General features: G+C 36.6%; 3 protein-coding genes across 5 annotated transcripts in view; 2 read left to right on the top strand and 1 right to left on the bottom strand.

Annotated features, from left to right (window-relative positions):
• The first annotated feature begins 277 nt into the window (after positions 1 to 277).
• Art4 (arginine methyltransferase 4) lies at positions 278 to 8,095 on the top strand. Its single transcript, XM_089648843.1, has one exon. It carries the CDS (start codon positions 287 to 289, stop codon positions 1,886 to 1,888), a length of 1,602 nt encoding a protein of 533 aa, XP_089504969.1. The 5' UTR covers positions 278 to 286; the 3' UTR covers positions 1,889 to 8,095.
• A 975-nt stretch (positions 8,096 to 9,070) lies between these two features.
• LOC149410412 (trafficking protein particle complex subunit 12) lies at positions 9,071 to 20,134 on the bottom strand. Of its 3 annotated transcripts, none has more exons than XM_089648754.1 (11): positions 20,007 to 20,134; positions 17,412 to 17,764; positions 15,167 to 15,250; positions 13,873 to 13,953; positions 13,036 to 13,216; positions 12,034 to 12,191; positions 11,520 to 11,663; positions 10,417 to 10,563; positions 10,146 to 10,315; positions 9,449 to 9,572; positions 9,071 to 9,349 (listed from the first exon to the last, which is right to left on the bottom strand). In XM_089648754.1, the coding sequence occupies exons 2-11, from the start codon at positions 17,562 to 17,564 to the stop codon at positions 9,089 to 9,091; spliced, it is 1,503 nt and encodes a 500-aa protein (XP_089504880.1). In that variant the 5' UTR covers positions 17,565 to 17,764; positions 20,007 to 20,134; the 3' UTR covers positions 9,071 to 9,088. The 3 variants fall into 3 exon arrangements, with proteins under 3 accessions (XP_089504880.1, XP_089504879.1, XP_089504881.1); XM_089648753.1 differs by lacking the exon at positions 20,007 to 20,134 and adding an exon at positions 19,204 to 19,638; XM_089648755.1 differs by lacking the exon at positions 20,007 to 20,134 and adding an exon at positions 18,591 to 18,962.
• Vps35 (Vacuolar protein sorting 35) overlaps positions 20,072 to 27,768 on the top strand; it is a 20,380-nt gene continuing 12,683 nt past the window's right edge. Inside the window, exons 1-9 of the mRNA XM_089648752.1 lie at positions 20,072 to 20,194; positions 20,441 to 20,518; positions 21,022 to 21,142; positions 22,383 to 22,576; positions 23,576 to 23,704; positions 24,794 to 24,879; positions 25,658 to 25,850; positions 26,515 to 26,643; positions 26,935 to 27,048. Coding sequence (XP_089504878.1) covers positions 20,444 to 20,518; positions 21,022 to 21,142; positions 22,383 to 22,576; positions 23,576 to 23,704; positions 24,794 to 24,879; positions 25,658 to 25,850; positions 26,515 to 26,643; positions 26,935 to 27,048 — 1,041 coding nt within the window. The 5' untranslated portion in view covers positions 20,072 to 20,194; positions 20,441 to 20,443. The remainder of the gene's footprint in view (positions 20,195 to 20,440; positions 20,519 to 21,021; positions 21,143 to 22,382; positions 22,577 to 23,575; positions 23,705 to 24,793; positions 24,880 to 25,657; positions 25,851 to 26,514; positions 26,644 to 26,934; positions 27,049 to 27,768) is intronic.

Here is a 27,768-nt window from a genome sequence, read left to right as displayed (position 1 = left end):
TATTTTATTTATATTAAGTAGAGAAAAGTTTCTGAGCAACGCCGGGTACACGTCAGTTAGTTTATTATATAGTTATGCCGGCAAAATTAGTAGTTTTTAGTAAAATTTAAAATGACACAACTAGCCCCAGTTAAAAACCACAGACAAGGGAGCATGGTGTCTGTTCCTCTAATACTCAGATGGCGCTGATAGCTGATTGGCCGAGAGCGGTGTGAAGTCGTCTCGGTAATGTTCTTTGTTTGCCATTTCCAATAGTCCCACTTCCTTGCCGCAAAAAGCATTAAAAATGGCGAACATGTTTCGCGCCGTCACGATTTCGGCGGTCAATAACGACGGCGGATTAACACCGAAATACAATTTTCCAACGAGTGTTAGCGTAGAATACGATCCTCAAGGGTTGACAATAAAGATTTTGCGATCCGACCCCGTCCTCGCCCAGGAATTGCTCGAGATCCCCGTCTACAGTCAGACTGAGTGCTCCCGAGTCGCCGCTCAATCGTACATATTTACAATTGATAATGAAACGCTGTTTTTTAAGTTTAACTGCGAGGCCGACACGCGAAAGTTTCATTTATTGATCACCGACGTGAAGGCTGGCCGTAATTCGTCCATGTTTACCGTGAGAACCGAGGACTCGTCGGCCATGCAGTATTTCCAGTTCTACGGCTTTCTGAGCCAACAGCAGAACATGATGCAGGATTATGTGCGGACCAGTACCTACCAGCGAGCTATTCTCAACAACATCCTGGACTTCAAGGATAAAGTGGTGCTAGACGTTGGCGCAGGATCCGGCATATTGTCGTTCTTCGCCGCCCAGGCTGGAGCCAAGAAAGTGTACGCCGTCGAAGCGAGTAACATGGCGCATCACGCTCAGATACTTGTCAACGCCAACGGCCTGCACGACAGAGTCAAGATTGTCGCCGGCAAAATAGAAGAAATAGAACTTCCAGAGTCGGTAGATGTCATCATATCTGAACCTATGGGCTATATGCTGTACAACGAGCGTATGCTAGAAACGTACTTGCACGCCAAGAAGTGGCTGACACCGGGAGGGAAGATGTTCCCTTCCCGGGGAGACTTGCACATAGCTCCCTTCACAGACGATGCTCTCTTCATGGAACAATACAACAAGGCCAACTTCTGGTACCAGACTTGCTTCCACGGTGTCGACTTGAGTTCTCTGAGAACGGCCGCCATGAAGGAATACTTCAGACAGCCTATCGTAGACACGTTTGATATACGCATCTGCATGTCCAAATCTGTGCGTCACGTTGTAGACTTCCTAGAAGCAACAGAGTCAGATCTGCACAGATTAGAGATTCCTTTGCAGTTCCATATTCTCCAATCGGGTACCTGCCACGGCTTGGCATTCTGGTTCGACGTGGCTTTTGCCGGCAGCACCCAGTACGTGTGGCTGTCTACAGCGCCGACGGAACCCCTGACGCACTGGTACCAGGTCCGCTGCCTCCTGGAGACCCCGATCTTTGTGAAGCAAGGACAGGTCATGACAGGGCGCGTGCTCCTCTTGGCCAACAAGAAACAGAGTTACGACGTGACCATGGACCTTGTATTAGAAGGCACTACAATCAGTTCTTCCAACACGTTAGATCTTAAGAACCCTTACTTTAGGTATACGGGAGCTCCTGCCTCGGCCCCCCCTGGAGCCTCCACGACCTCTCCCAGCGAGGCCTACTGGTCAGCCCTAGACCAGCCGGGGACGCAGCTAATGGACGGAGGTTACGGCACCATGTGTCCGGAACGGAACGACCAGCAAATCTACAACAACATCTCCCCCAACATCATGAAGACTGTTATGCTCCAAGAAGATTTCATCAAGCGGATCGGTATCAGCCAAAACGGGGACGTGAATTGTCAGCGTTACGGCTGATTGCGCATAGTGAATATTCCCGCCGACGAAGAGATGACGTGATCTGTAACGTGGTTCACATGTTTATGATTCCAGCTGTTCTTGTTCTTTGTGTTCCTTCTTCGAGCGATGGTCTGCCTAATCGTAATTAGTGATCGCTTGTTAAGATGCTGGCCGTCTTGATATTTGTGCATAGTGAGTGAGCTAGATTTATAGAATACTCGTTTCTCAATTGCGGCAGGTTATTTTCCTGTTAAAAGGTGGATATTAGTTTTAGTTTATCTAATAATATTATTATTTTTTCCCACCTACGCTAACACTAACAATGACGAGCGAAGCCCCGTGTATCAACTCTTCGTGAGCATTTTCCCTCGGCTTCTTATTTAAGAATACTTGATTAACTTCAGTAAAATAGTAGACATTATAAATTCATATTACAAACAATCTTTTCAATAAGATCAAATAATGATTTTCTCTAATATATATCTGAATTTGCCGCTCTCTGACGATGTATTTAATTTCATTGAATCAATGAGATTAATCTCCCGAGTAGAACGCTACTTAATGCATTAACAATTACTTTATTGTAATACTTAAATGTTACTGTAATTTAGAACAAATAATAATTATTCTCTTTGATAAAGGAACGGAAGACAAGATGAACAATCTGTGAACTGAAAAAGTTAAACTTTAAAATGTGAACAATTATTGACAATTCGATGAGAAGGGAATATTAAAACCCGAGTATTTTTAGTGTTTACGTGAAATTACTAATTAAGCAAACGAGTTTCCTAGTTTCTTCACTGGAGAACTTTAGGGAAACTGGTGATTGTAGATTAAGGATTAAAAGGAGTTACTCTCATTTCATTTTTAACTTAAGACTGTGAAATGGGCTTATTTGTCTCAAACAGGACATGATGTATATTATTCTCAAATTTACACGAGAGACGAGCTTTTTCCGTCGCACTTAGCAGATTAATCAATGGAAGCGTATTGTCTGTGTTCCAGAAATAAGGTTATTTTCTTACTTTGCGTGAAATTCGTTCTTGAAGAGATGTTTAATTTCATTGACCTGAATGTGACCTCGGTGTCAAAATGATTAGCGACAACAGTATTCTTTCAAATCAGTTTATCTCGGTCATTTTAAAAATAGTTTTTCATATTGAAACACCAGATTTTTCAATCTTAATCATCCGTCATCACTGAATTCTGGTAGAAAAATGTCCATTAGATTCTTGAGTTTGTCTCAAACCCCTTCGGTCCCTACAAAGTATGTAGATATTTCGCAAAATAGAAGTTTGGCTGGACTGACAATCTTAACACCTTTAGGAATAGATTTAAAACACCAATGGATGATAGGACGAACTAGTTTACATGTTTAATAATATATTTAAGCTCTGCTAGGCTTCTTATTGAGAAATATCTATATATTTTTACTAAACAAAAAGTGTGATTTGATTTATATAAATTAACTCATTCAATTTTAAATACTTTATTTCAATGTAAGCAAGTTTTTTTTTTGTGTGATTCCATTTTTAATTTAGTTCAAATTATTATAAGTTGGATATGATGCTCAAAAAATGATTTCGTATCATTTTTGTCAATTTTGTAGTAAAATAATTTAAGTTTATTTTTTAATATAAAATATGATTTTTGCATCAATTTCTTATATTTTAATTCATAACCATGTCCTGTTTACTATAAAAATGCTCATCCACCATTAATCACAATTATACTGTGTATTTTCAATGTCATTCTATTCGTCCTAATGCGATTTAGTTTTAAAACGCAGTGAGGCCTTTCTGATATTAAAAAATGATGCGCGAATTTGGTGGAGGTGAATCGATACGAATGAAGACAAGACACGAAGACACCATGAGATAATTTTTATCAAAATAAACTGAAAACTGTCTTCATGAATAAATCGGTTTCAAATTATTTGCGTTATAAAAAGTGTCCAATTTATTGATCAAACCTGAAAAACTAATGAGTTTTAATAAATTATGGTCATTATAATATCTATTGGAACTTACATTCGCTGGTTAAGAAAAAAACATTCAAGATTTCATCCTAACTGTATTGCATTTTCTATTTGTTTAGGTAATCGTAATTTTGTTAAAAATCTGACAAGCAAGAGTAATTTTTTTGCAAATTTGAATAATGACTTAGTTAAAATTCTATCTAGCTAAATCCTACCTCATAGCATAATGTCTATTTTTAAGCCTAGTACGATGAAATTGCAAGCAATTTGAATACTGACTGGTTATGTTATGAGTCAGTACCCGCAATGGCCTGTTGAATTGTCATTGCAGTATTCTGACAAACGAGATTTCTAGAGAAGAAACAATTCTACTAATGTAGGAGAGACTTTATAATTCTGACAATTCTCTTTGTTTCTTCATATTGATGGTGTATAATGAATAAGGGTAAGAAAGGTTTCACTGCAATAATGAATTAGCTTCCGAACACTCGTAGACTGCCACAGTATAAGATTGGCAATAATTGATGTTTTTTCATTTGATTATAGCGACTGTTCATATTGTAATACGATATCTGTACCTAGGACGTATACACATTCAACTGATTAAAATCTGGTAATTGCTTTTGTTACAAACAATACATACTATCGCCATTTTGATAATTAATATAACTTCTTTTTGTTTTCAATACATACCTAATAATAATTATATATAAACCCAAATTACCTTGTTATCAATCTGTCTGGCTTTCTCAGCTAATAATAACCCACACCTGAGATGTGCTGATGACTTCATTTGATAATCATCAAATCGATAATCGGCACCATTTTTGAATTAATGACGTTTGACACCCTGTTAAAAGCTGATTCTCTATCTGTGAGACCTTTTGATCGGATTGCGATCATCTGATTCTCCACCTGTTAGACCTATTGATCGAATTGTGATCAAGTGACAAACGTAACAACATGATTGAAATGCTTGACAGTTGATCACAATTTAATCAAAAGCTGCAAAGGGCCAAAATTGGCATTAAACAGGAACCGTTGTAAACTTCTAGATGGCGCTGATCATCAGTTTGAGGTCATCAATCATTATTGTGATGTAATTTGAGACACAACCTTAAATTATTAATTCTATCACACCGTGTTGAGATAAAAACAATTAGAAGTGAGTGAAAATTCGGTCATCGTGTGGACACGTTAATTCACGCACTATCGCTTCTACATACATAAACACAATCTACACATCTGCCTTGATGTAGGACACTGTAATGCTGTCCGAAACATTGGCTAAAGAAAGAGGAAGCGCAACATGGCAAAATAACCCAAACATTTATTATTTAATCGTGAAATTAATATTTAGTCGTGAAAATCTCAAATAAAACCACCTTATTTTCAATTTTAACTCCACCTTTATTTGCGATAATTTGATAAATGTGACAAACTCGCATCTCAATGGCCTAATTTTCTTGCCTTACAGATTCATTGCATCCCTAGCGACAGCTCTGAAACAATTTCAGATTTAAATATCCGTCCTTCTCCCAGCAATTGCCAGATTTTAACCACAATTTAATCCGCTACGTAAGCTGATAGTTAGATAGATACGTAGTTCCCAATTATTAATAAAGCTTTCAATGTATAAATGTAACATAGGTACAAGTTTAACGCTGAAGTTGAGCGCTGTACAAAGTTGTATTCAAATTTGATAATAATAACGACTACTCAAAGTTATATAACATTTAAATTTCAAACAGCATTTTAAATTTTTTTTTTGATCCTCTCAATATAAAATTTAATAAATTTATAAATATGCTGCAAATCCTACATCTCATGTTAATATCATTAAATTATGCTTTTTGGAATTTTATATTTTTTGTTTTTTTTTTTTTTATAATTCTGACTGTCGATTCATTAATACAATCCATTCGCTTCTCGTTGAACTATGCTTTTGGCAACGTTATAGAATACTTTGAAAGGCTTTTCAGGGGTGGAATACATCATCAACAGGTAATAAACCTCGATGTAATATATGGCACTCTTTCCGTCTCTGTTTAGACAACAATGGAAATTATTTGAATTGATATTTCGCACGAAGATATAGCAAAGATCCAAGCCATGTCGATAATTGGAAGTAGGTTACGAATCGTAACTATAATGTATAATAATTGCAAGCTCGGATGTGAGAGAGAGATAAAACTAATACACATGCTTTTATACTCCTACAATATCTCTGTCGCGCGGAGTCAAATACCTGACATAATTGTCCCACATGTAACATTTATTATACTATGAATTGGGGTAGCAGAATAATAGTCAATGGATTGTAATTTCATTTACCATTTAAATCAATTGAAAAGTCGCTAATGTGTATAGCCGTGCAATTCATATACAAAATGATGTACGTGGCTGAATCGCGCTGCTAATTCGCCAGTGTGAAACTAGATTAACAGGTATTGAAGAAGAGATATTAGACAAACGTTCACACTCTTTTCACTTCGTAGAGTTACACGAGTCGTTACAAGTTTCAGCAATGGACACGTAATACTGTTAGTTATTTTGTATTTCAATCCAAATCTACTTGGATCATTTGTCTATGTCAATTTCGACAGTTGTAAAGCTCGTTTTGATAATGCCAGTCAAACCTAATACACATGGAACAACCAATTTTGAAGGTATTTTTGCACTGTGTGGCTCTCGAACCTGTCATAAATACATCTACCACGAGAGAACCCAACCCATTTAGTTATGCTACTGAGAATTTATTTAGTACTTTTCTTTCCCAATGAGTCTCTCTGTATTCTACAACGATGCCATCATTTTATATAATTTCCCCCGAACAATAAATATTTTTTGAGACGTCTATTCTGATAAAGTTTTTTTAGTAATCTAGCACTGGTTTTCGAGGACACTTATTTATTTTTGATACAACTATTGTCTATTACTTTCCTTAGGCGACATCACAGTTATGGCATAACAAGAATAGTAGTAATTAATGTTATAAAGAGATCTGTCTACAATGATGATTTTAATGTTTCATTTTATAATCGTTGATTTACCATTGTACAAACACTGATTGAAATAAAGATATTGAAAACTGATTTGCGAATTTAATACTTTTAGGGGGTATTCCACCATCACGCACTAAACTGTTGAGTAAAAAAGGCATTTACTCGACGAGTAGTTCATTAGATTACTCAGAGGTGGTGAAATACCTCCAAATATCACTCTAATATGAGCACTTTCATCACAATGAATCCTCAACTAAATTGCAATTATATTAAGTGAAATATCCATGGTAAGATGTGGTAATTATGTATTGTGAATAGATTTATACATAAATTCGCTAGATTCCTTAGATTTAAATCGTTTGAAATTTGTTTTTGATATTATAAGATAGCTGTGTGGCACCCACAGAAATCAATATATTTCTTTCTTTAGTTTGGACATTAAACGATGGTAAATCAACTATAATAATAGTTCAATACGGTTGTGAGACTTTTCCTTGTGGAGTTTGGAATTTCTGTACTATTGTATCTATTATCCAGCCTTTCAGTAAATAAGTATTATAATTTGCTTAAATGATAATAATAATATTATTTCTTTTAGGATTTATCATTGTATGGGTTATTTAAAACCATCACTAGTGTTACTGATTATAGTTTCATGTAAACTGTATAAGAGTTATCTGGAAATACATACCTAAAATCGTATCAAACATTGATTATTAGTAATTTGCATTTGATGATAAATTGTTTAAAAACGCCCTCGTCATACAATATCGCTCACAGTTTACATTTCTCTTTCTGATAGACATAACACTTGGTCTAAACAAAGGTTTTTGTGAAGACAAAACTATAATGAACATACAATAAAGTTGTCAAAATTTTGCCTTTGAATATGCCTTGAAAATAACAGTTCTTCGTAATAACTTCATATTCAGACATTTAACGAACTTTTGTAAAAAAATTGATGATCTTAAAATTTCAATATTCAATCTAATTATTTTCAAATGTTTCGATAAATTTGCAGCGCATATCGTTTTAAGATTTGATTAAAATTTGAAGTTATGTATTGACTAATGATATTAAATTCTTACAGGAAGAACGCATGACATAAGTCAAAGGCAATTGCAGATAAAACCAGCAACATTTTATTTTGTTCATCTTACGATTATTGTCAAAAATGAAACGCTGTAATAAATAAATTGTACATTTTCTGTGTTTTTGTATCAATAAATATTGCCATTTAAATGTGGCATAAAATGTCAAATGATGAGCTTTTATTTTCTCCCATCTTATAAACCATACCAATTCAAAATATGTACCAGGAAAAATACTTGACTGCAGAAACGGTGTTTGATAGATTCCTCTATGTTGACCACAATTACCCTACTAGACATAGAGAAGCAGAAATTTTTATAATTAACAAATCACAAAATGTGTACGGAGATAGAACAAAGAGGCATAAAATCCATGAAATGTTTAACGAATTACCTGAAGACATAAAAAGAGACATCTATATTTAAAATAAAAAGAAAAATCAGGCCTTTCTTCCTCCGTAGAACATGAAAACGTATACCTAATGGAAAAAATAAAGATAATACATTTGTATATTGCAAAATCGTAAAAATGAGAGATTTCTTACAATCAAACTGAATATGTACTACTCAGTTTTGTAAGACACTATGTAAAATAATCTTTAGAATACAAAAACCTTAGGTGAGAATGCTGTCCTTGTAGACACCTGTGCAGTCACAAAATGTACGCCCAACATTTGTACGGTTACCGGGAATGTCATCAAAATGACAATTCAACACACCCCCCAAAAGTGATATGAAGTCATGTAAAGTGATGAAACAAAACTAGGTTACAAGGGTAACTATTAAACCTGGTTTTTGTTTCATCACTTTTAATGACTCCATATCACTTTTTAAGGTGTGTTGAATTTTCATTTTGATGAAATATCATGGAACCCGTTTGTACACTCCCGACATTTCCACATGAGAACGGGTCGTTTCTACTATTCTAGGACTCAACAGCTTTGCTGTGGAATGATTGGCTGGTTTCACTCCTTCCTTTCCTCAAAGAGACCCTCCCCTCCACACGGCAACTTGACGTATGCCAGTGCGGAGTTTTATAAAAATATAAACAAGATGCATAAATTACAGACTCGTAAAAACCAAACAATAATTATTCAAATGCAATAAATCTTTATTAAATACTGTACAACTTAAATCAATTATTTTAATTAGTAGCCATTTGCAGTTTCAAGCACATGGGGACATTGGTGACCGTATCGGACTTGTATCTGCAGAGCTGCCTCAGCAGGGACATCTTCTTGGTCATGGTGTCAGAGGACTCCAGCTCGTAGAGCGTGCAAAGGTTCAGAAGGAGACTCTCGCTAAGACCGCGGCTGGGGTTGGAGTTGACTGCGTTTTCCATCACTGCGATGGCCTCCTTTAGCTTGCCGGAATACAGCAGACACACTGCCATGTTGTTAAGCACCTGAAATAACAAATTAACGTTAAGGCGAACCTAATAGACTGGGACATCCCCAAATTGTAGTTGGAGTATTTTAACTTCTAAACGAAAAAGTCAACATACCATAATATTGGCAGGATCCACCTCATTTGCCTTCACCAGACACTGGTAGGCATCGGTGAAGGCGTTTTGCGCCACCGACAGGAGAGACTGGTCCACCAGTTCCCTCACATCTTGCTCCGGGTATCTGAAAACAAATATAATCACTCTTATTTCTCATTATGAGAAAAATATCACACTTTTGAACAGCATTCCAATAAAACTTCATACTTAAAATTCCACCCATATGAATATAAATCTGTTGCTTCTTCGTTGTCTCGTGCATATGTCATCCAAACTTTTGGAAAATTTGTCAGATGCTACTTTCGAAACACATTGTATTTCCAACGAAAGCGATGCACAATGAATAATTATCGCTTTACTAGATTCTGCAAACTACAGACAGAGGGGCTCTTGTGAGGTGTTACACGTTCGGTCACGTGGGACTTCTTGTAGCTGCTAATAGACAGTCACAGGGAACAACAGGAACTGCGATTAAGTAGTAGCGACTATATACTAGTCTGTATAGGATACAATAGTAGCTGTGTAGTAAGTGAGATGGTTTCTGGCGAATAGAAATGAACATGTTCTAACTGTCACCGCTACATTTATTAACTACTAGTTGAGTCTCTCGCAGCGAATAGCTTGTCATACAAAGGGATTATGTTGCTATTATTCAAGTAGCAGTGAAAAAATGGCCTCGAGCCTTATTAGAACTCACAAAGTGCAGCGTATCTGGGTGGCCTTCCTGAAATAGGCCTCTGCCCCCGGCACGTGGCCCGCTTGCAGACAGCAGCGCCCCAAGGCAGAGTAGAGGGCCTTAGCCTGTGTTGGGGCCCACATGGGGTCCTCGGCCATGCTCTCCACCAGCTGAATGGCCAGGGAGTAGTCCTAGCAGGGAAAAGGAAACAAATTAATATTGATGCCAACTAACTTAACTCAATTAACCGGATAAAACATTGAAAGAAATATGCACATAAAACAATGCGTACCTTCATTTGCAGCGCACAGTTGACGACAGAGAACTGAATGCGCGCTTCTCGTCCGGACCACAGTTTGAGGGACTCTTGTCTGTCCTGGGCAGACAGCTCCAGGTCTGAGCCGACCTCACACTTTAAGGACTTGAGGTTCTTGATCATCTGGAATAAATATGTAACAAGCTTACTTCAAAATTCAAAAATTCTTACTTCACCCATTTGTTGAATAAATTAATGCTTAATTCGGTCAGTACATAAAATATGAAATAGAAATTGACGTGGAAAACAATAGATAAATGTATGTATGTATTTATGTTTGGGTTTCAAAGTATTATATTTCACAATAATTTTACAAGATTTGGTTGCTAGTATTAAGGGCCGGTAAAAAAAAACACTAATGACCTAGGTTTAAGTAGATTAGGTTTTTACAATTATTTCACTGTAAAAGTAAAGTTAGGGCCATAATAGACAAGCAGCTAGTAGCAGACAACATTGTCAACAACTGACAATATTGTCGGCTCCGTGCAATCGCATCTCGGCAGTTTGAGCTGTCAGCATGCTGTCGAGCCGGCAGCTGCTGTTGCCTCGCTAGTGCGCCTCACCATGCTCAACTTTTTAAAACATTGCTCGGTATAACAGGTGATGGGGATTTTGATACCGACACATTTATTGAATGATGCAATCGCATCTCAGCAGTCTGCAGTTTTCTTACAAAAATCTCATCCACAACACATAATGAGTTGTCAGCATGTTGTCGAGTCGGCAGCTAATATTTTTGTCAGTACATATTGTCGTTATTGAAACATTGTGTAAACAAGATATGAAAATATCCATATTTTTTTCATAATTTCAAAATATGATGAATCCAGCAATCGCAGCGCTTCCTACGCCTTCTTCTATATAAGAGAACAAGGAGAAGTGCTTCCTCTTGAAGTTCCGTGGTTGAACTCACTAGAGTGACTAGAAATGCTGTTGGCTCGACAGTAGAGCGCTGCCGGGTAAACAGTACAGTGCTGTCCGCCTCACAGCTAGTGAACAGCATTTAGCATTTATGCTGCCCAAAATGGACTGCTACAAGCCGCTTGTCTTATTGCGGCCCTTTATTGAAAATGCTTTACCTTTCTAACAACACCGAGCAAAAGATGCAGTCTGGCAATGGCGACATCGGGTTTTTTCAGGTACATGGGTAGCTCCGCTACCAGGAGTCGGAAAGAGAAGCAGGCCATGGATCCCGTGCGATTGGGATACATATCAGGGTAGAACTAGAAGAAGACATTATAATTTTTTTAAATTTGTACATAAATTATAATATTTTACAAGTGAAAATTTGTTCATGCTAAGCTACTGAAACTACATAGATAAACACACTTTTCACCGCAATCTACACATTCACCTTGATGATGAAAACTACACGGCTGTCCGAAATGTTAGCAAAATCAATAAGTACCTGACTTCGTGAATGATTTAGAGTTAAGTCCTCTAAATGATAGTGAAAACCCTATCAAAATCCGCTGTGTAGTTAGAAAAACTAAGCGCACAAACAGACAGACGCGGATTGCAACTTTATTTTATAGTATGGACAAGCGGTCAACTGTTCACAGAACTAGTAGTGTACAGGGGTGGTCCACTCACCTGGAAGTAAACATCAGGGTTGTCCAACATACCGAATGCTTCCGCTTCCATCTGGGCGGCTGTGAAGGAGTGTATCTTCACCAGCAGGGCCAGTCGGGTGAACCACAGCTGCAGGGAGCGCGGGGAGTGCTTGCCCGGGTGACCTGCCCTGCCCACCCCTGCAACATGTTTACAATGAGTGGTAGATACTCTTATCTCTTGTATTATTATTACTCGTATCACCCTGGTGAAAGACTTAAACACCTTTCATATGAGCCGACGATTCCAACGCCCCGACAAAGGAATAATAATAATTCGGTCGGCGGTTTTGCCTACACACGACTTGCAGAAAACAGACATGTTCAATCTTCTTTCTTCAGCCTCACAACATTCAGGATGACATAGTCCTGCTATGGACAATTGAGAGAACTTGGAAATTCGTGTGGTATTAAATGGAGGGTGCTGTAATCGTTCAAATTTCTTAACATAGCAAAATCAAGATGTCTAAAAGATAGAAGGATTTATCTATTACAAATAACCATGTATGCACCGTGGTCAGATTATAAATTAACAGATATAACAGATCAGATTGAAATTAGTGGTGCTTTCCGAAAACAGATGATTCTAAATCATAAATTTAATGATTCTACATTTTATAACAAGGTAATTTAATATTCAAATATGCTATTTTTCAATGTTGTGTGAGCAAGATAATTTTCATAAAAAAAGTGTATTTTTAAATACACAAAAATATCAAAAAAGTCATTTATTGAGCGTTTAATAAATATAAAACCATGCGGAAGAAACGCGCCATCACTATTTTTTTTGTTTAAACATTGAGTTATGCCATTTTTCTAGTCAAATGTCAATTTCGGGATTCAAACATAACTTCACATTTGAATCTACTACAATTTCTTCGAAAATCGATGTTCCTGGGTTGTGAAAATTTTTAGTTCTACTTTTCTAGATGTTTGGAGCACTGAAATATATTTGATTGATATGACGTATCAATCATAGGCATACCTTGACCATATATAGTAAGCAGCCTGGTAGTCAGGTTGACAGCAGCCCTGAAGCACCCTCCCTGGATCAGCTCCCTCAAGCCTCTCTCATCCTGAGACACATGCTCGCACCCCAGGGTACCCCGCTGTACTGCCTCCCCCTCTCCAAGGTAATGTGAGACCACGTCGTATAGAACATCTTCCTGCAATGGCACAAATGATTCACATCCACTTACGAGGTCTATATCATCTTCGGAAACGCTGTGCAGAGGGTTTCCCATAAGGAAAGAAAGGAGTAAAGCTGAGTCTTGAAGAGACCAGAGTATTAGTAGGTGGATGTACACAATAGCTGGCAAGTTATTATACAGCCTGTAAAAACGGTTTCATAGCAAAACAGAATATATCTGTCAACAGGGTCAACCCTGTACAAATCGCAAGTGCGTCCCACTGTTGAATTTGGCAGCCACCTCTGGTATGGAGCCCCAAAATACTTGAAAAAAAAACCCTTGACTCTGTGCAGAAACGGGCAGTCCGTTTGATAGATTTCCCATTCTTGGCAAACGAATTACAATCACAGGCACAGGCGTCAGGTTGGAATGCTGTCCTTGTTTTACCGGTATTTCAATGGAAGATGCTCTGAGGAACTAGCATCATTGATCCCTTCAACAATTAGCTCAGTAGTAGAGGAAAGCCCCGGCAAGGCTGAGGTCCTGGGTTCAATTCCTAGATACAACCAAATTTTTTTCTGTTTCACATTCGTCATCAGAGAGTTGTTAATATTATCTTCATTGATTCAATATTATTTGTTTAATTTAATATGCAGGATTGAAGTTAAGTGAAGAAATAATGTCACGCTTACCAAATCATCTTCTAAAATGACACCGGGCATTGTCAGCACATCCCTCTCAGGGAAGAATGATCCTGCTGCTGATGTCTGTGCCTAGAAATTAATATAAAAATATGACCATAATGAAACACTTGTAAGATTGCTATAAGTGGCTAGGGTCTCGTTGGAACCGGACGGGTGGATACAAAGATCTCCCCGGCACGCTGAAGTATCTACTCATTCGTAGTCAGCACGGCCGCGGAAAATGTTTGTTTGTAAACAGCGTTGCTATATTAAGTTGCGGGTTTAAATCGGGACATTATAGGTTTTTTTGAGATGTTTAAAATACAGTTACAATTTCCTAAACATCTCCTAGATAAAAAATCAAAGATAATAATAAGTCAACTACGTTACATATACAAAATAAAGGCCGTAAACTCATTCTTTTAGAGCAGTTGGAATTATTAAAAATTCTAATAATCCTGAAGCTAGTGCGATGAATGAACGAAAAAATATAATTCACTCACTACTCCTAAATACGTTTAAGCCGAATTCAATTATTATAGAACACAAAAATACATGTTAGTAAAATAATAATGCAGAAAAAATAAACCCTCGACTCATACTAATTATTCATTTGAAAATACATACCGCACTTTCACGATCTTTAGTCAAATTTAAACAATACAATAATTGGGGAAACTTTAAAAGATAATTATTAATAATTTTCGTTATTTTACTCAGAAATCAATAATGGCATAGGTAATAATAATAAAATCAATTTGTTTTCATTACAAGTACCTAAATAGAAATAATATAAATACATCGTAAGTGGCTTCACCACATTTTGAAATGCCTTCAGAAGGCGAAAGAGCTGTCACGCATAATAATTATTACTAAACAGAACTCGTTTATAAATAAGCTGTTTTTTTGTAAATTGAATAATAAGTACCATTATTTACCATTAAATCGATGTATTATAGTTTTTTAACAGTTACCATGTGGTATACAGTAGTGAATGATGGAAGAAGTCGGTGACGCCCAAGAAATAAATTAGCAATAGCGAAGCATTGCGAGGTCTACTAGCTGAATATACAAAAGAAAAACTTAAAATTAAAAAGGAGTTCTACAAATTAAATGTAATAACATAAAATTTTTAAAAAGGAACAATATTTGTTTCTTGTTTATTGCCTACATTTCAGAAACACTTTTAATGAGCCAGTTGACTGTGGCGTCCCCAATTGGGGTATGTTGTGAGGTGGGAGGTTAGTGGGGAGGGGAAGGATATTGGGAAGAGGAAGTTGGGGTAGTATGATGGTTTAATTACCTGAATAAGTATCTTCTTAGCCTGATCGGTGGGTATCCAGGCATCTCTTCTTCTGTCTGCCTCTCCTCCACTCGGCTGGGAATCCTAAAAATGTACAATATTATTAAATATTTCTGCCGAGAAGAAACATACATTGCATTACTCATGGCATTATTATTAAACAACACTCTGCAACATGACAAAGGTCCTAATGAAAATCTATGGGCCTCCGGGAAAGAAGCGAAGCTAGCAGTCCACAATTGAGTGCTGATTCCTACCCTGAGGTATGGCAGTGAGGCATGGAATTGGCAGAGGAAGGATGAAAGAAGACAGAATGCTGTGGAAACGAGATCCATGAGGCTTATAACCATCTACGATCGTAAGAGAAACGCAGAGATTCGCAAAGAATGCGAGGTGAGAGAAAGATTAAGGGACGCTTAGATGGTTTGGGCATGAAGAGTGAATGAATGAAGAGAGGATTTTAACAATAATGTATGACGTGAATGATAGAAGAAGTCGGGGATGCCTGAGGAAGACATGGCACGATCAGGTGAACCAAATACTTGAGTCGAGCTATGTAATGTCAGAATAACAGAAGAGTATGTATGAATGTGAATCAGGCAAGAGTGTGTGCAAAGAGCCAGTTTTTTTGGCGGTCTGTCCTCTCTGCCTACCCCTGGTTGGTTGTTAGTAAAAAAAACTAAACCAAACTAGGTAGAAAGATACTGTCATCATTATTCAAAACCCAAGAAGAAGTTAGAATTGAGTAAAATAATAAAAAAATATATTTTTGAAGTGAAACTTCTTTAGGCGCGTAATGGATTTTCTTTGACGGAGTAAAACCGAGTCAGGATCGACACGAAAATGCGGGTACCCCCACCACCGCTCACCGTTCACCTTTCACTGTTTTCAGTAAAAGCAACAAATCATTAGCATGCGCATAAAAGTTTTTATGTGTTTTATTTAACTACTTTTTTACTCGGTAGTATAATTTTGTTTGGCGCATGCCTTAGCTGTGGTACAGACGTGGACAGGGCTTTCCTGTACCGTCCGTCCGCCGTTCAGTCTGGTTTAGTCGTCCGTCGAGAGCGCTCGCGTCGCGCGCTTTGCCGTTCCATTCGTATTCCAGTATATAAATATTGTTTACTGTCGAGGAAGTTGTTATAAACTTTAAAAAATATGTTTAAAATGCCGTGTAAATATACGTGTTGTGCGTTCAGCTTGCTGCTGCTGGTTTTAGTGAGTAGTGCTGCCTCCAAAAATGTGGATAATTCCGATAGAACCTTCGAGGAAAGCAATTGCAGTAAGGTGAGACAGTTCCTCGAGACCAGGAACATCTCTTCTGTACCGGCTCGAGGCGCAGACGACAAAGGTAAGAAACCGACAAACCAACAGAACCCACATTCATAAATTGTGGTTCATACGGTTTGGTACAGAATTTCAGTGTTAAAAATGAGTAGTGACGAGATATTTAATTGTAATATTGTTATTTATGTAATATTGTATACTTGTGAATAAATTGAAAATTTTTGGAACTATACATTAATCGAACGTGATTTATCTATAAGAAAATATTAGAAAAAGCAAATCCATGCTTCGTCGTTGAATTATTTAACCTCTAATTTTCAAACTAACCTAAGAGAGAAAATAGAAATGATTAAATGAAAATAGAGAGAGAGGAATACTAGAAGTTTCACTTCTGTCTTGCGTAGGCTTGACACACCCAATTTTTATTTATTTTTTTTATAAATTTTAAAAGATTACAATTTTGGTGATTTTCTCAACTATAATACTAGGCTCATGCCCGTATTACGGTAGTCGTACATGATTTATATTCTGCTACCATTAACATGTATATTCTCCTTACATTCATTTCTTCCCTCATTCGATCTACATGCCCAAACCATCTAAGCATCCCTTTCTTGATCTTACTCATTAGGCTTACACCAGCCCTGCAATCTCGGAGTTACCTGCATTTACCCTCCTTTCAATGTCTCTGTCAGTCTTCCCATTTCTCGTAAACGTACTCCCTAAATACACAAACTCATCCACCTGCTCCAAGTATTCCTAATTCACAACTATATTGCACACTGTTTTTGTACTCTCTCTTTCAAACAACATTACTTTAGACTTACTTACATTCATCATTAACTCATTCTTCACATACATACTACGTTCATCCTAGATAAGAGAGACTGTAGATCTTCCATTCTTTGCTAGTAACGTTCCATGACAATGCTACTAATTTAATAATACATTTACTCACCGGCAGCAATACTTTTTCCAAAGCGATATCAACGGAAGCACCAAAAGTCTCCGGTACACTAGGATTAGCTCCCGCTACATTCATGGACGGATTAGGCCCAATGTTATCAAAGAACGTCGAAGGATCCGGCAGTTGGTTGACCCCGGTAGACATACTCCTCGGTACGTCAAACAACGGGGCGCTGAACAGAGTATCTTTCTCTACTCTGGGCTCAGAGGTGAAAGTTAGCGAAGGATTGGCACTAGACTGGTCAACGAACAATTTGCAAACCACAGGTTCCTGATTTGCAATCTGACTGTTCAAAGCTTCCGGTTGCTTTGGTTTCTGATTGTCCGGCTTATCTGTCACAGAAACTGAAACAAATGATAAGATATTTAAAGTTTAAAAATCAAAATGGTTTGCTTTCTTTATTCTTCACAGTTCAGAAACTTGAAAATATGGAAGATAAAAGCCCTTGAAATGTGGATACATAAGTTTATTCTTAAAATACCCCCAACAGATAGGGAAAGTGAATAAACCAATTTAGAAGTACTTCATCAAATGATCAAGAATAATTGAGTATATTCGCTGTAAAAAAAATTAAATTTTACTATTCCGTCTCATTCTTTACACATAAATAATTAAAATAACACTTCATTTTAACATTATTACTACAAGAAAAAACAACTATTTACATCAGGGGAAATGGAAAAACATGCATTTAATTTAAATTCATATTTTGTAAATCCTTTTATAGTGGACCTGGTCATTAGAATTAACGCCATGTTTAATATTGTTAATATGATAAAATGTATAAAACTACAACATGGTGTCAACTGAAAATGGTAATTACGCTCTAATAACTCTCTCTCGACGTTAATACTTATTTCTTAGGTAAATACACAGAAAAACCTATTTTTCGTTTTTAGGTTCATATTTTGGGTTAAATAAAAGAAGAAAAAAAATACTTCAAACTTTCACATCAATAACAATGGCAGCCAATACAACAAACGATTATAATTTTAACAAAATAACTGTTGAAATGCATTATTTTCTATTCTGGAAACTGAAATACTTACTTCTCATTATTATCCAACTGATAGAAAGTGCATATTAACCGTGTTCCACTTTTCTGTATATTTACCATTTCTTATTATAATTTACGTGTATTAAGAATGAGGAGAAATAGTGAAATTTTACCAAAAAGAAGAAAACTCCAATATCTTGGTCACATATGACCAGAAACTCCAATATCTTCGTCACATATGAAGAGAAACTCCAATATCTTGGTCACATATAACGAGAAACTCCAATATCTTGGTCACTTATGAAGAGAAACTCCAATATCTTGGTCACATGTGAAGAGAAAATCCAATATCTTGGTCAGACATGACGAGAAACCATATACATATAGAAGACAATTTTATTTTGATGACTGTTAAGTAGGTTGAATTATTGCGGCTTAATGTGATTTAATAACTATTGTCTTTTTTGCTTGTAACTATAACTGTCTGATTCAATGTAGTGTTATGTAAAAGTGTTATTGCTTGATCAAAGGTTTGTTTGTCAATATCAAGAGAGCAACACTAGAAAAATTAATAATTCACAATGTTGGTAGAAGTGCACGAAATAACAAAACAACAGCTCCAATTGGTGTTTCAAATAATATTGTCCCTACAATGAAAATTTCATCATATCAGTTGTGTTAAAAACTCCCAGAGTCCAGAGTTTTCCTGAGAAGATGACAGTTGCGATTGCAGACCGTCAATTATTATCATTACGTAACATAGGAAAAAACAAGTTTAATATCAACCTTCTGCTAAAACTCCAATATTGGCGAGCGAGTTGTTAATAGGCGTTATTGGGACATTTTGTATGTCGGTTATTTCGTCGAAGAACGCCGCGGAGGAAGAGATATTCGATGCGCCGAAGTAGTTGCTCAGTGACGGTCTGGATCCATTATTTTCATTCATCGTAATGTAAATGTCAGCTGGCAATTGACCCGAAGCATTCGCCAATTGAACCGTGACCCCGGTTGTTGAAAACAATCTGTTGTTTTGGTACTTTTTAATGGGCCCGCATTGAGATTTATCGATCGGTTCTATTTCTGTCGACGATCGATCGAGGTGGATGAACTGTTTTGTATGAAAACGACGAAATTCTATGAATATTGTGGGTTTCGTGTAAAAATTATTGACACAAACATCATTTCTGACAGATATACAGATGCATAGAATATAGACGTCAGTTTTCATTTGACATTTTGATTAGAAATTAGAAGCTAGGTAGGAACCTCATATAAAACCATATTTTTCGACAAGTTGTACCGAAATAATGACTTCTATGTAACCAAATCTATCTGAAAATTTGTATTAATGATAGATAAATCATTTTTTATCATGTAACTATTTAATTTATTTATTTGCCTTATAGATGCCGTGAAATTTACTATTAAGCAAACTACTTTTTATTGGGCAAAAAAGAATATGTTTAATTATATCATCTATTGAAAAACGATAAATAGTTAATTATTCATTATTAAAACTAAATATTTTTACTTTAAACACTGTTCATTGTTAAAAAATATCGCCTGCACAAACAGTTTTCAGTACTTACCCACACGAATAACAGAAGCACATCGCTAGCAACACAATAAACTAAATGTCACACAATTTTATTAATCACTTTTATCGAGTTGTCAAAAAGTGTTACCGGAGCGTCGTTCGGCCTACATTTTATTTGTTTTAATAAATTCCGCTTTATCAGCAAGTTATTGTTGCGGAACAAAATCTATATACTATAAGGTAAATATGTAGAATCATTAAAATTACATTCCGTGAAGTATTTTTTTAAAGTTAAAGCGGAGTAGTCTTCACTTTCTGTCAACTACCGATTAAAACATACAACTATGAGTACTTTATTTGGGGATTGGCTCGCGGTCAGTCAATGATAATAATATATTATCTCAATGTTTTAAATACATTTACTATTGTTCATTTGAAGCTATTAAAGTCCATTGAGTTGTTTATAAATGTTTGAATGTTTTTTAGCCAATGACGAATCAATCATCTCCAATGGAGGAGCAGGAAAAGCTGTTAGATGAATCTCTCAGCGTTGTTAAAGTTCAGGTAATTGCACCATTATAGCGTTTAAAATATGCTTTTATTAATAGAAAAACATTATAATTACAAGAAGCTGACACATTCACCTTGTTTACATTTTGTGCTATCTTTCAATTATTTTGTTAGTCTCACTAATCAAATATTTGGGAAAACTTTCCTATTTAAATAATTTTTGAACATTAGTCGAACTCCAATATTTTGTAAATAAGGAAAATAGGTATATTTGAGTAGGTATGTATGACGTATTTGAGATAGTACCTACCTAATTAAAACTTGGGTAAGATTTTACCTACAACAACCATTTTTAATATATTTAATTTAAAAAAAACCTTTGATTTGCATTTACGATTATGGAAAATACTGATATTTAACTGACACACCATTGTGGAAGAACATCAATATGAAATTTGCATTTGTTGTTAGGTGCTGCCGGCACTATAATTAAATATAAAGCACAATAATTAATAAAAATAAAGAATTTATCAAATGAATGTTGGTTTATTTCATAGGCACTCCAGATGAAGAGATGTCTGGACAAGTCAAAGCTGACGGAAGCACTGAAGCACGCTTCCACAATGCTGGGAGAGCTGAGAACCTCTATGTTGTCTCCCAAAAGTTATTATGAACTTTGTATCCTTTCTAATTCACGTGATCCGTCGGTGGCTAACGCCGTAAGAAGATGTGGCGTATGTCATCAATGAATTTTCACCAAGACACATAGTTTTTCCTCTTTCTTATGGTGGGTGTGGGGACATGTAGATCTACGAGCTAGTATAGGGTCTCAGGAGTCTCTAATAATAATGATGATTTTTATAACGCCGTTTTTGTGCAAAACCACCTCAAGGGCGCTGTATAAATATATAATACATTTCTACAATGATCTATGTTATTACTAACTATATATGGAGATAATATACAGTACCATACTTACCTGGTAGGTCACTTAAGATTAACACTTACTTAACATTAAATAATTGTTTATTAGCGTAATTTATATACAGGATTTCAGACATAATTAGAAAATTGGATATAACTGGACTTTCTCTCAGGAATGGTATATTTAATTTAAGGGTATGACAGCTTAAAAAGGTAAGTTTTTAGTTTAGATCTGAATTCTGTTGGACTTGTTATGGATCTTTGTTCGGGAGGAAGTTTATTGCAAGCCTTCGGCCCAGATGCTCCGAAAGTGCGATCACCAAACTTAGTATTTGGCTTGCGCATGGGTTCCATCAGTCTGCCTACAGCTGATGATGTTGCTGATCTAAGAGTTGACTGCCTCAGACCAGTGTTTTCCGGGGCGCAGAGTTCAGAGATGTAGACGTCGAGCTCTGTGGATTTCGTCAATCCATGTGGGGAATGAATGGAGCGGGCATCGGTTGACCACGTTTTCGTGGTTGTTAGGCTTTTTCCTTTCCGGACCGTGACGGTCATGTATTTTAAAAAAATGAACCCCTAATGAAAGTAATTGGTGACCCCTGCCCTACGCCATAGTTCCACTGGCTATGGGCAGTTGGAACTCTTGTACGGTATTCACATAAAATACCAGTAGTATTATTACACATTGTGATTGGTCAACGGGTGTTTTTTGAAGGTTAGCCTTTTATAAAATTGTGTTTTTTTTTAAATTTTATTTTTAAATGCAGACAACCATTCCCGGGTTACGAATAACTTGAAAATGTGTGAATTTATCCTGCTTCCATCATAAGCAGAAATTGATGTTTATGCAATGATGGGGGTTTTAGCTAGCAGAAGAATTGAATACATGACACCTGGGTGGGAACTTGACACATTTGTCTACTCGGCTACCAACCGGTAACCTAACCTAACCTAACAATTGTATCAGTAGTTTTCCTTAACCTGCCACCTTCAGACATGGCCATCACCGATGAGCTCCGTCACCTAGAACTGTATCTCCTGGAAGAGTTCCAGAAAGGCCGGAGAGTTGCAGACCTCTATGAGCTGGTTCAGCACGCAGGAAACATAGTCCCCCGACTCTACTTGCTCATCACCGTGGGGCTGGTGTATATCAAGACCAACGCCAGTCTCAAGAGGGATCTGCTCAAGGTGAGGAAGGGAATTACATTATTAGGGATGGTCCAATGCTTTGTAGGGAACCCGCTTGCACAGTTTTAGTTTAGACTTACAGAATTCAATACTTCGTTTATGTGAAAGCACTATGAAACAATGCATTCATTACAATGTATTAAGCCCTGTATTTAATTACAATATGTAATACTAATACAGTGTATTAAGATATGTAATTTAGTACAATGTTTTAAGTCCTGTCATTAAATACGGTGTAGATATTAAGATCTGTAATAAATTACAATGTATTAAGATCTCTAGTTAATAACAATGTATTAATATGTAATCCTAATACAGTGTATAAAGATCTGTAATTAATTACAATGTTTTAAGTTTTGTCATTAAATAGGTTTACATTTTGGAATCTGTAATAAATTTTGATCCATGAGCGTCGCCAGGGGGAGGGGGGGGGGGACCTCAGATTAATTCCCATGAATTAGTATCTGTAATTAATTGCAATGTATTAGATCTTTATTTAGTTCCGTATTATATCTTAATACAATGTATTTTTTTTTTTTTACAAAATATAACATATTTATAGCTTACATATTTTATATACTCTTCTACAAAAGCTGACGCTTGTGGTTAGGAGAGGACAACTTATTAATAACTTAAAAAATTAACATATTAGAGATTTAGACTTATAATATTTTTTAAGATTATAAACGTAATTAAAACATGAAACGTATACAGGATTGAAGATGCAATCCTAATACAATGAAGGATATGTAATTAATTACGTTGTATTTTAGATTAATATAATGTATAAATATCTGTATTAAGATAAATATAAATAATGCATTACGGTCTGTATTAACAAGAATATAACATACTAAGATTCATTGTATTAAGAACAATGTACCTATTCCTATTTCCTTCCCCTCCCCACTTCCTTCAGCCTCACAACATACCTCGTGCAATTATTAGGAGTCTTGTGGTATATTCACACTAAAAAAAATAATAATGGTTATATTCCAGGACCTGGTGGAGATGTGCCGTGGAGTCCAACACCCTCTGCGGGGACTGTTCCTGCGCAACTACCTGCTGCAGTGCACCCGTAATGTCCTGCCCGATGTCACTGAGGCGGAAGTAGATGCAGAAGGATCGGTAACTAACAATTTTCTCCATTTATCAAAGTATCGCTTTGATAACTTTTTTAACCCGTGACAATGCGCATTATGAGCATTTCGCTCATGCATAAATTGATTGTGATCAACGGGACGTTATCGAAACCATAGCGCCTCAATATTCTAGGTACTTTCCTAACTATTCACCCCCTCTCCTCTGGTGCATCTTGCGCCCCGCTCAAGTGCTTTTGAGGGCCGTGTAGCATAGTGCGGTATTTTTCTCGCACTCCTATCTAGTTTTTTTTTTAAATTCGCATATTTTTTTCCTAAAGACTGCCAAAAGTTTAGAAGAGTTTTTATTTGTTTTGAGAGCTGGATTTATGTAACTTAGGGGGTATATCACCACCCTCTTGATACCCTATCCATAGAATATATGTTTTCGATTAACGATTTATTTAAGTCCGAGTTTTCTATTTGGTACTTAAACCTATAAATAGTGGCTATATATTGGATAAGTTAGCTAAGTTTTCAACCCCATTGCAATTATCTATTAACACGGCGGGAGAGGTAATTCTACCTTTTACACCGGTCCTACTTGAATGGCTGTGAAGGCATTGCTGTCCGATAAGTCTATGTGTATGAATATTGTATACCAATCTTTTTATAAGGGTCCCAATTATAAATATGTATATGTATAAACAATGTGATACCAGTCTAAACTATACTTACTAAATCAGTAGAATGGTTAATAACATCCTCAGACTTATGGCAGTGGAGATGCGGAAACTGATTAACCATTATTCCGTTTCTACGGAATGGTAGGTAGACGCACCTTGCTCTATTCCTTGTGGCTATTTTTATATTATTATTTTTTACTGTTCACAACTAGTACACTTTGGGTTATCTTTTTATTGTTGACAACTAGTACACTTTGGGTTATCTTTTTATTGTTGACAACTAGTACACTTTGGGTTATCTTTTTATTGTTGACAACTAGTACACTTTGGGTTATCTTTTTATTGTTGACAACTAGTACACTTTGGGTTATCTTTTTACTGTTGACAACTAGTACACTTTGGGTTATATTTTTATTGTTGACAACTAGTACACTTTGGGTTATCTTTTTTAGATTAAGGATGCCATAGACTTTGTGCTGATGAACTTCGCTGAGATGAATAAGCTATGGGTCCGGATGCAGCACCAGGGACACTCCAGGTAACATTACATATTATAATATAATACGTCTGTCATTATTTGTTTGTTGTGTAAACATCAAATCGGCTATAGTCAGATACTAAGTTAGGAGTATCAAGCCTTAACTTAAGCTTCAAATAAACAGCTAAAACCACCGAACAAATAATCCCTAGAAGGTTGATCTACACCGATTTAAAAGAAAACTTTTATAAATTTTTTACATTAGCTCCACTTAGAAGGCTCTGAGGAAAATATTTCCCCCCCCGGATTTAGGTATATCTTCTTTGGGGATGCTGTGTGAAGGGTATTTTAAGGAAATGAAGGGAAAGTAGTTCAGGGAAGGAAAAAAGTGTTATGGTTGGACAGTAATCCCAATATGGCCCGCATCCACCCCCAAGACCTGGACAAGCTTCGTCCCATGAACCTGGGCACACCCGATAAACCACCAAACTCGGAGAGACCTATGGCAGAGGTGGTGGTTATCCAATGAATGGTTCCCGGGTTGCCTACCTCCCAAAATTGCTATGGTTAGACCAATAATGAAAGATTCCCTAGTGTCGTCCGGAATGAAGTGCAAGCCACCAACAGACACTAGCAAACTACTAATAAATCATGCCCTTTCATGGCAACGGACGTGCGTCTGCGCACCTTCTTTTGCTTGCGGTCTGGCTATAAAACGTTAATTCTTATCACAAAGTGGTTTCATCTACGTATCCAATGAACAATCTAGGGGTATGCATTTTACTTTCTCGGTTAACACACAATAATGAGTAATGAATCAATCTGTGATATGTTTCAGGGATAAAGAGCGTCGGGAACGCGAGAGGGAAGAGCTTCGGATCCTGGTGGGCACCAACCTGGTGCGTCTCTCGCAGCTGGAGAGCGCAGGTCTTCCTCAGTACAAGAAGCTCATTCTTCCGGGCATCCTGGAGCAGGCCGTGTCCTGCCGGGATGCTATCGCGCAGGAATACCTGATGGAGTGCATCATACAGGTGATTTTCATTAATCATTCATCATCATTAAAGGATGACACCCAAATTTCTCAATTGACAATTTCTTTATTTTTATTAACTCAACTCTTTCACCTCAGGGCCTATGACATCTTTGAGTACTGATAAAGACTTCCACACATACCATACAAGATAGAAAAAAAACATTAGACTAAAAAGATTGAACAAAACAAAATATCTTCCATTGGAATAATAAATCAATGACACTAGTTATTCAGTGCATCTTCCATTGGAATAATAAATCAATGACGCTAGAGTTCTTCAGTGCATCTTCCATTGGAATAATAAATCAATGACGCTAGAGTTCTTCAGTGCATCTTCCATTGGAATAATAAATCAATGACGCTAGAGTTCTTCAGTGCATCTTCCATTGGAATAATAAATCAATGACGCTAGAGTTCTTCAGTGCATCTTTCATTGGAATAATAAATCAATGACACTAGTTCTTCAGTGCATCTTCCATTGGAATAATAAATTCGAAATGAATAATTCCCACTTGATGTCTGCTCCAAAGACTGCAGTCCATTCCTTATATCAAACATTCTTCCCGTTTCTGCAGATTAATAAACAATGTCCTGTCTTGCAATATCGTCTCTGCCAAATTGACGTTAGAATTTCAAAGTAATAATGCATTTTTATCCTCCAGGTGTTCCCTGATGAGTTCCACCTCGCCACCCTTCAGCCGTTCCTCAAGTCCTGCGCTGAGCTGCAGCCCGGAGTCAACGTCAAGAACATCATCATAGCGCTCATTGATCGCTTGGCCGCCTACAGTCAGGTATATAACAATATTGTGTATCCGAAAACTAAAAACTGTTTTTTAAATATAAAATGGTTGAAGCGCCCTTGAGGTGATTTTCTCACGAAAACGGCGCTATACAAATAATCCAATCATTATTATTAATGCAAATATAAAAAGGTTTAAAATGGCTCACCTTATGCTCAATTGGCAGTTCCGAATTTTTGTCTCGGTCGTGATCTAATCATTCATATTTTCATTGCAAATTATCGATAATATATATTTCCAATAATAATTTTTTATTATTATGGTTTTAATCATTATTTCCAGAGAAACGATGGCAACATCAGCATGACAGTGTTGGATGAAGACGGCTCGGAAACCGGAACGTCAAATGTTCCCCTGTTTGATGTTTTCTCCGATCAAGTTGCATCCATTACACAGGTTGGTTCTTTGACATTTCTATCTCAATATGTTAACAAAGCCTTTTCAACAGTTCTGCTTATCACAATTTGATCCAAAGCTAAAATGGACCAAGAATCGACACTTAATGGGGAATTTTCGAGTGTTAAAATATCAAAATAAATTTATTGTTTGGACTTACTATGATTTATACTCACTGTGTGCGATATAAATATCATTGAGTAATACAATTTAATCTTGCGAATGGTCATATATGGCCAAATACGGTTATATTTGGTCAAAAATGTTCGCATACATATTATTAAGTTTTTTATGTACACTCCTTTTTACTCCACACAGCATAAGATATTGACAAATAGATGGTCAAACACAACCAATTTGGCCAATGTCTTGATGATCAAATGTGGTCATAAAGGGCCAATGTGGTTGTAAGGTTAAGTGGTCGTTTTGCATCTCCCAAGGTGTAAGAAAAACTTTGTTCTCCTCTCTGCCTTCAACTCCTATGATCCTGATACAAGCCTACTTACCGCAGATGGTCTATCTTCCACTTTTAATGGGGCCCCGCACTTGTATGGTTGACTTTCACGGTAAACACTGTTGGTAAGAGATCACAGGCATTTGGTTAATATGGATTATCTCCCGTTGGACGTCACTTGAGATAGCCACAAACTACACGGCGATTTTATCGAACTGAACATCCTAGCAAGGTCGGTACAGAGCAAAAGATATTTTAGCTTTGTC

This window comes from Hesperophylax consimilis, chromosome 28 (genome assembly GCF_061612785.1).
Source record: "Hesperophylax consimilis isolate HC1 chromosome 28, BYU_Hcon_1.0, whole genome shotgun sequence".
Lineage (NCBI taxonomy): Eukaryota > Metazoa > Arthropoda > Insecta > Trichoptera > Limnephilidae > Hesperophylax > Hesperophylax consimilis.
Note: the sequence above shows the minus strand (reverse complement) of the source record. Positions and strands in the feature narration are given on the sequence as shown.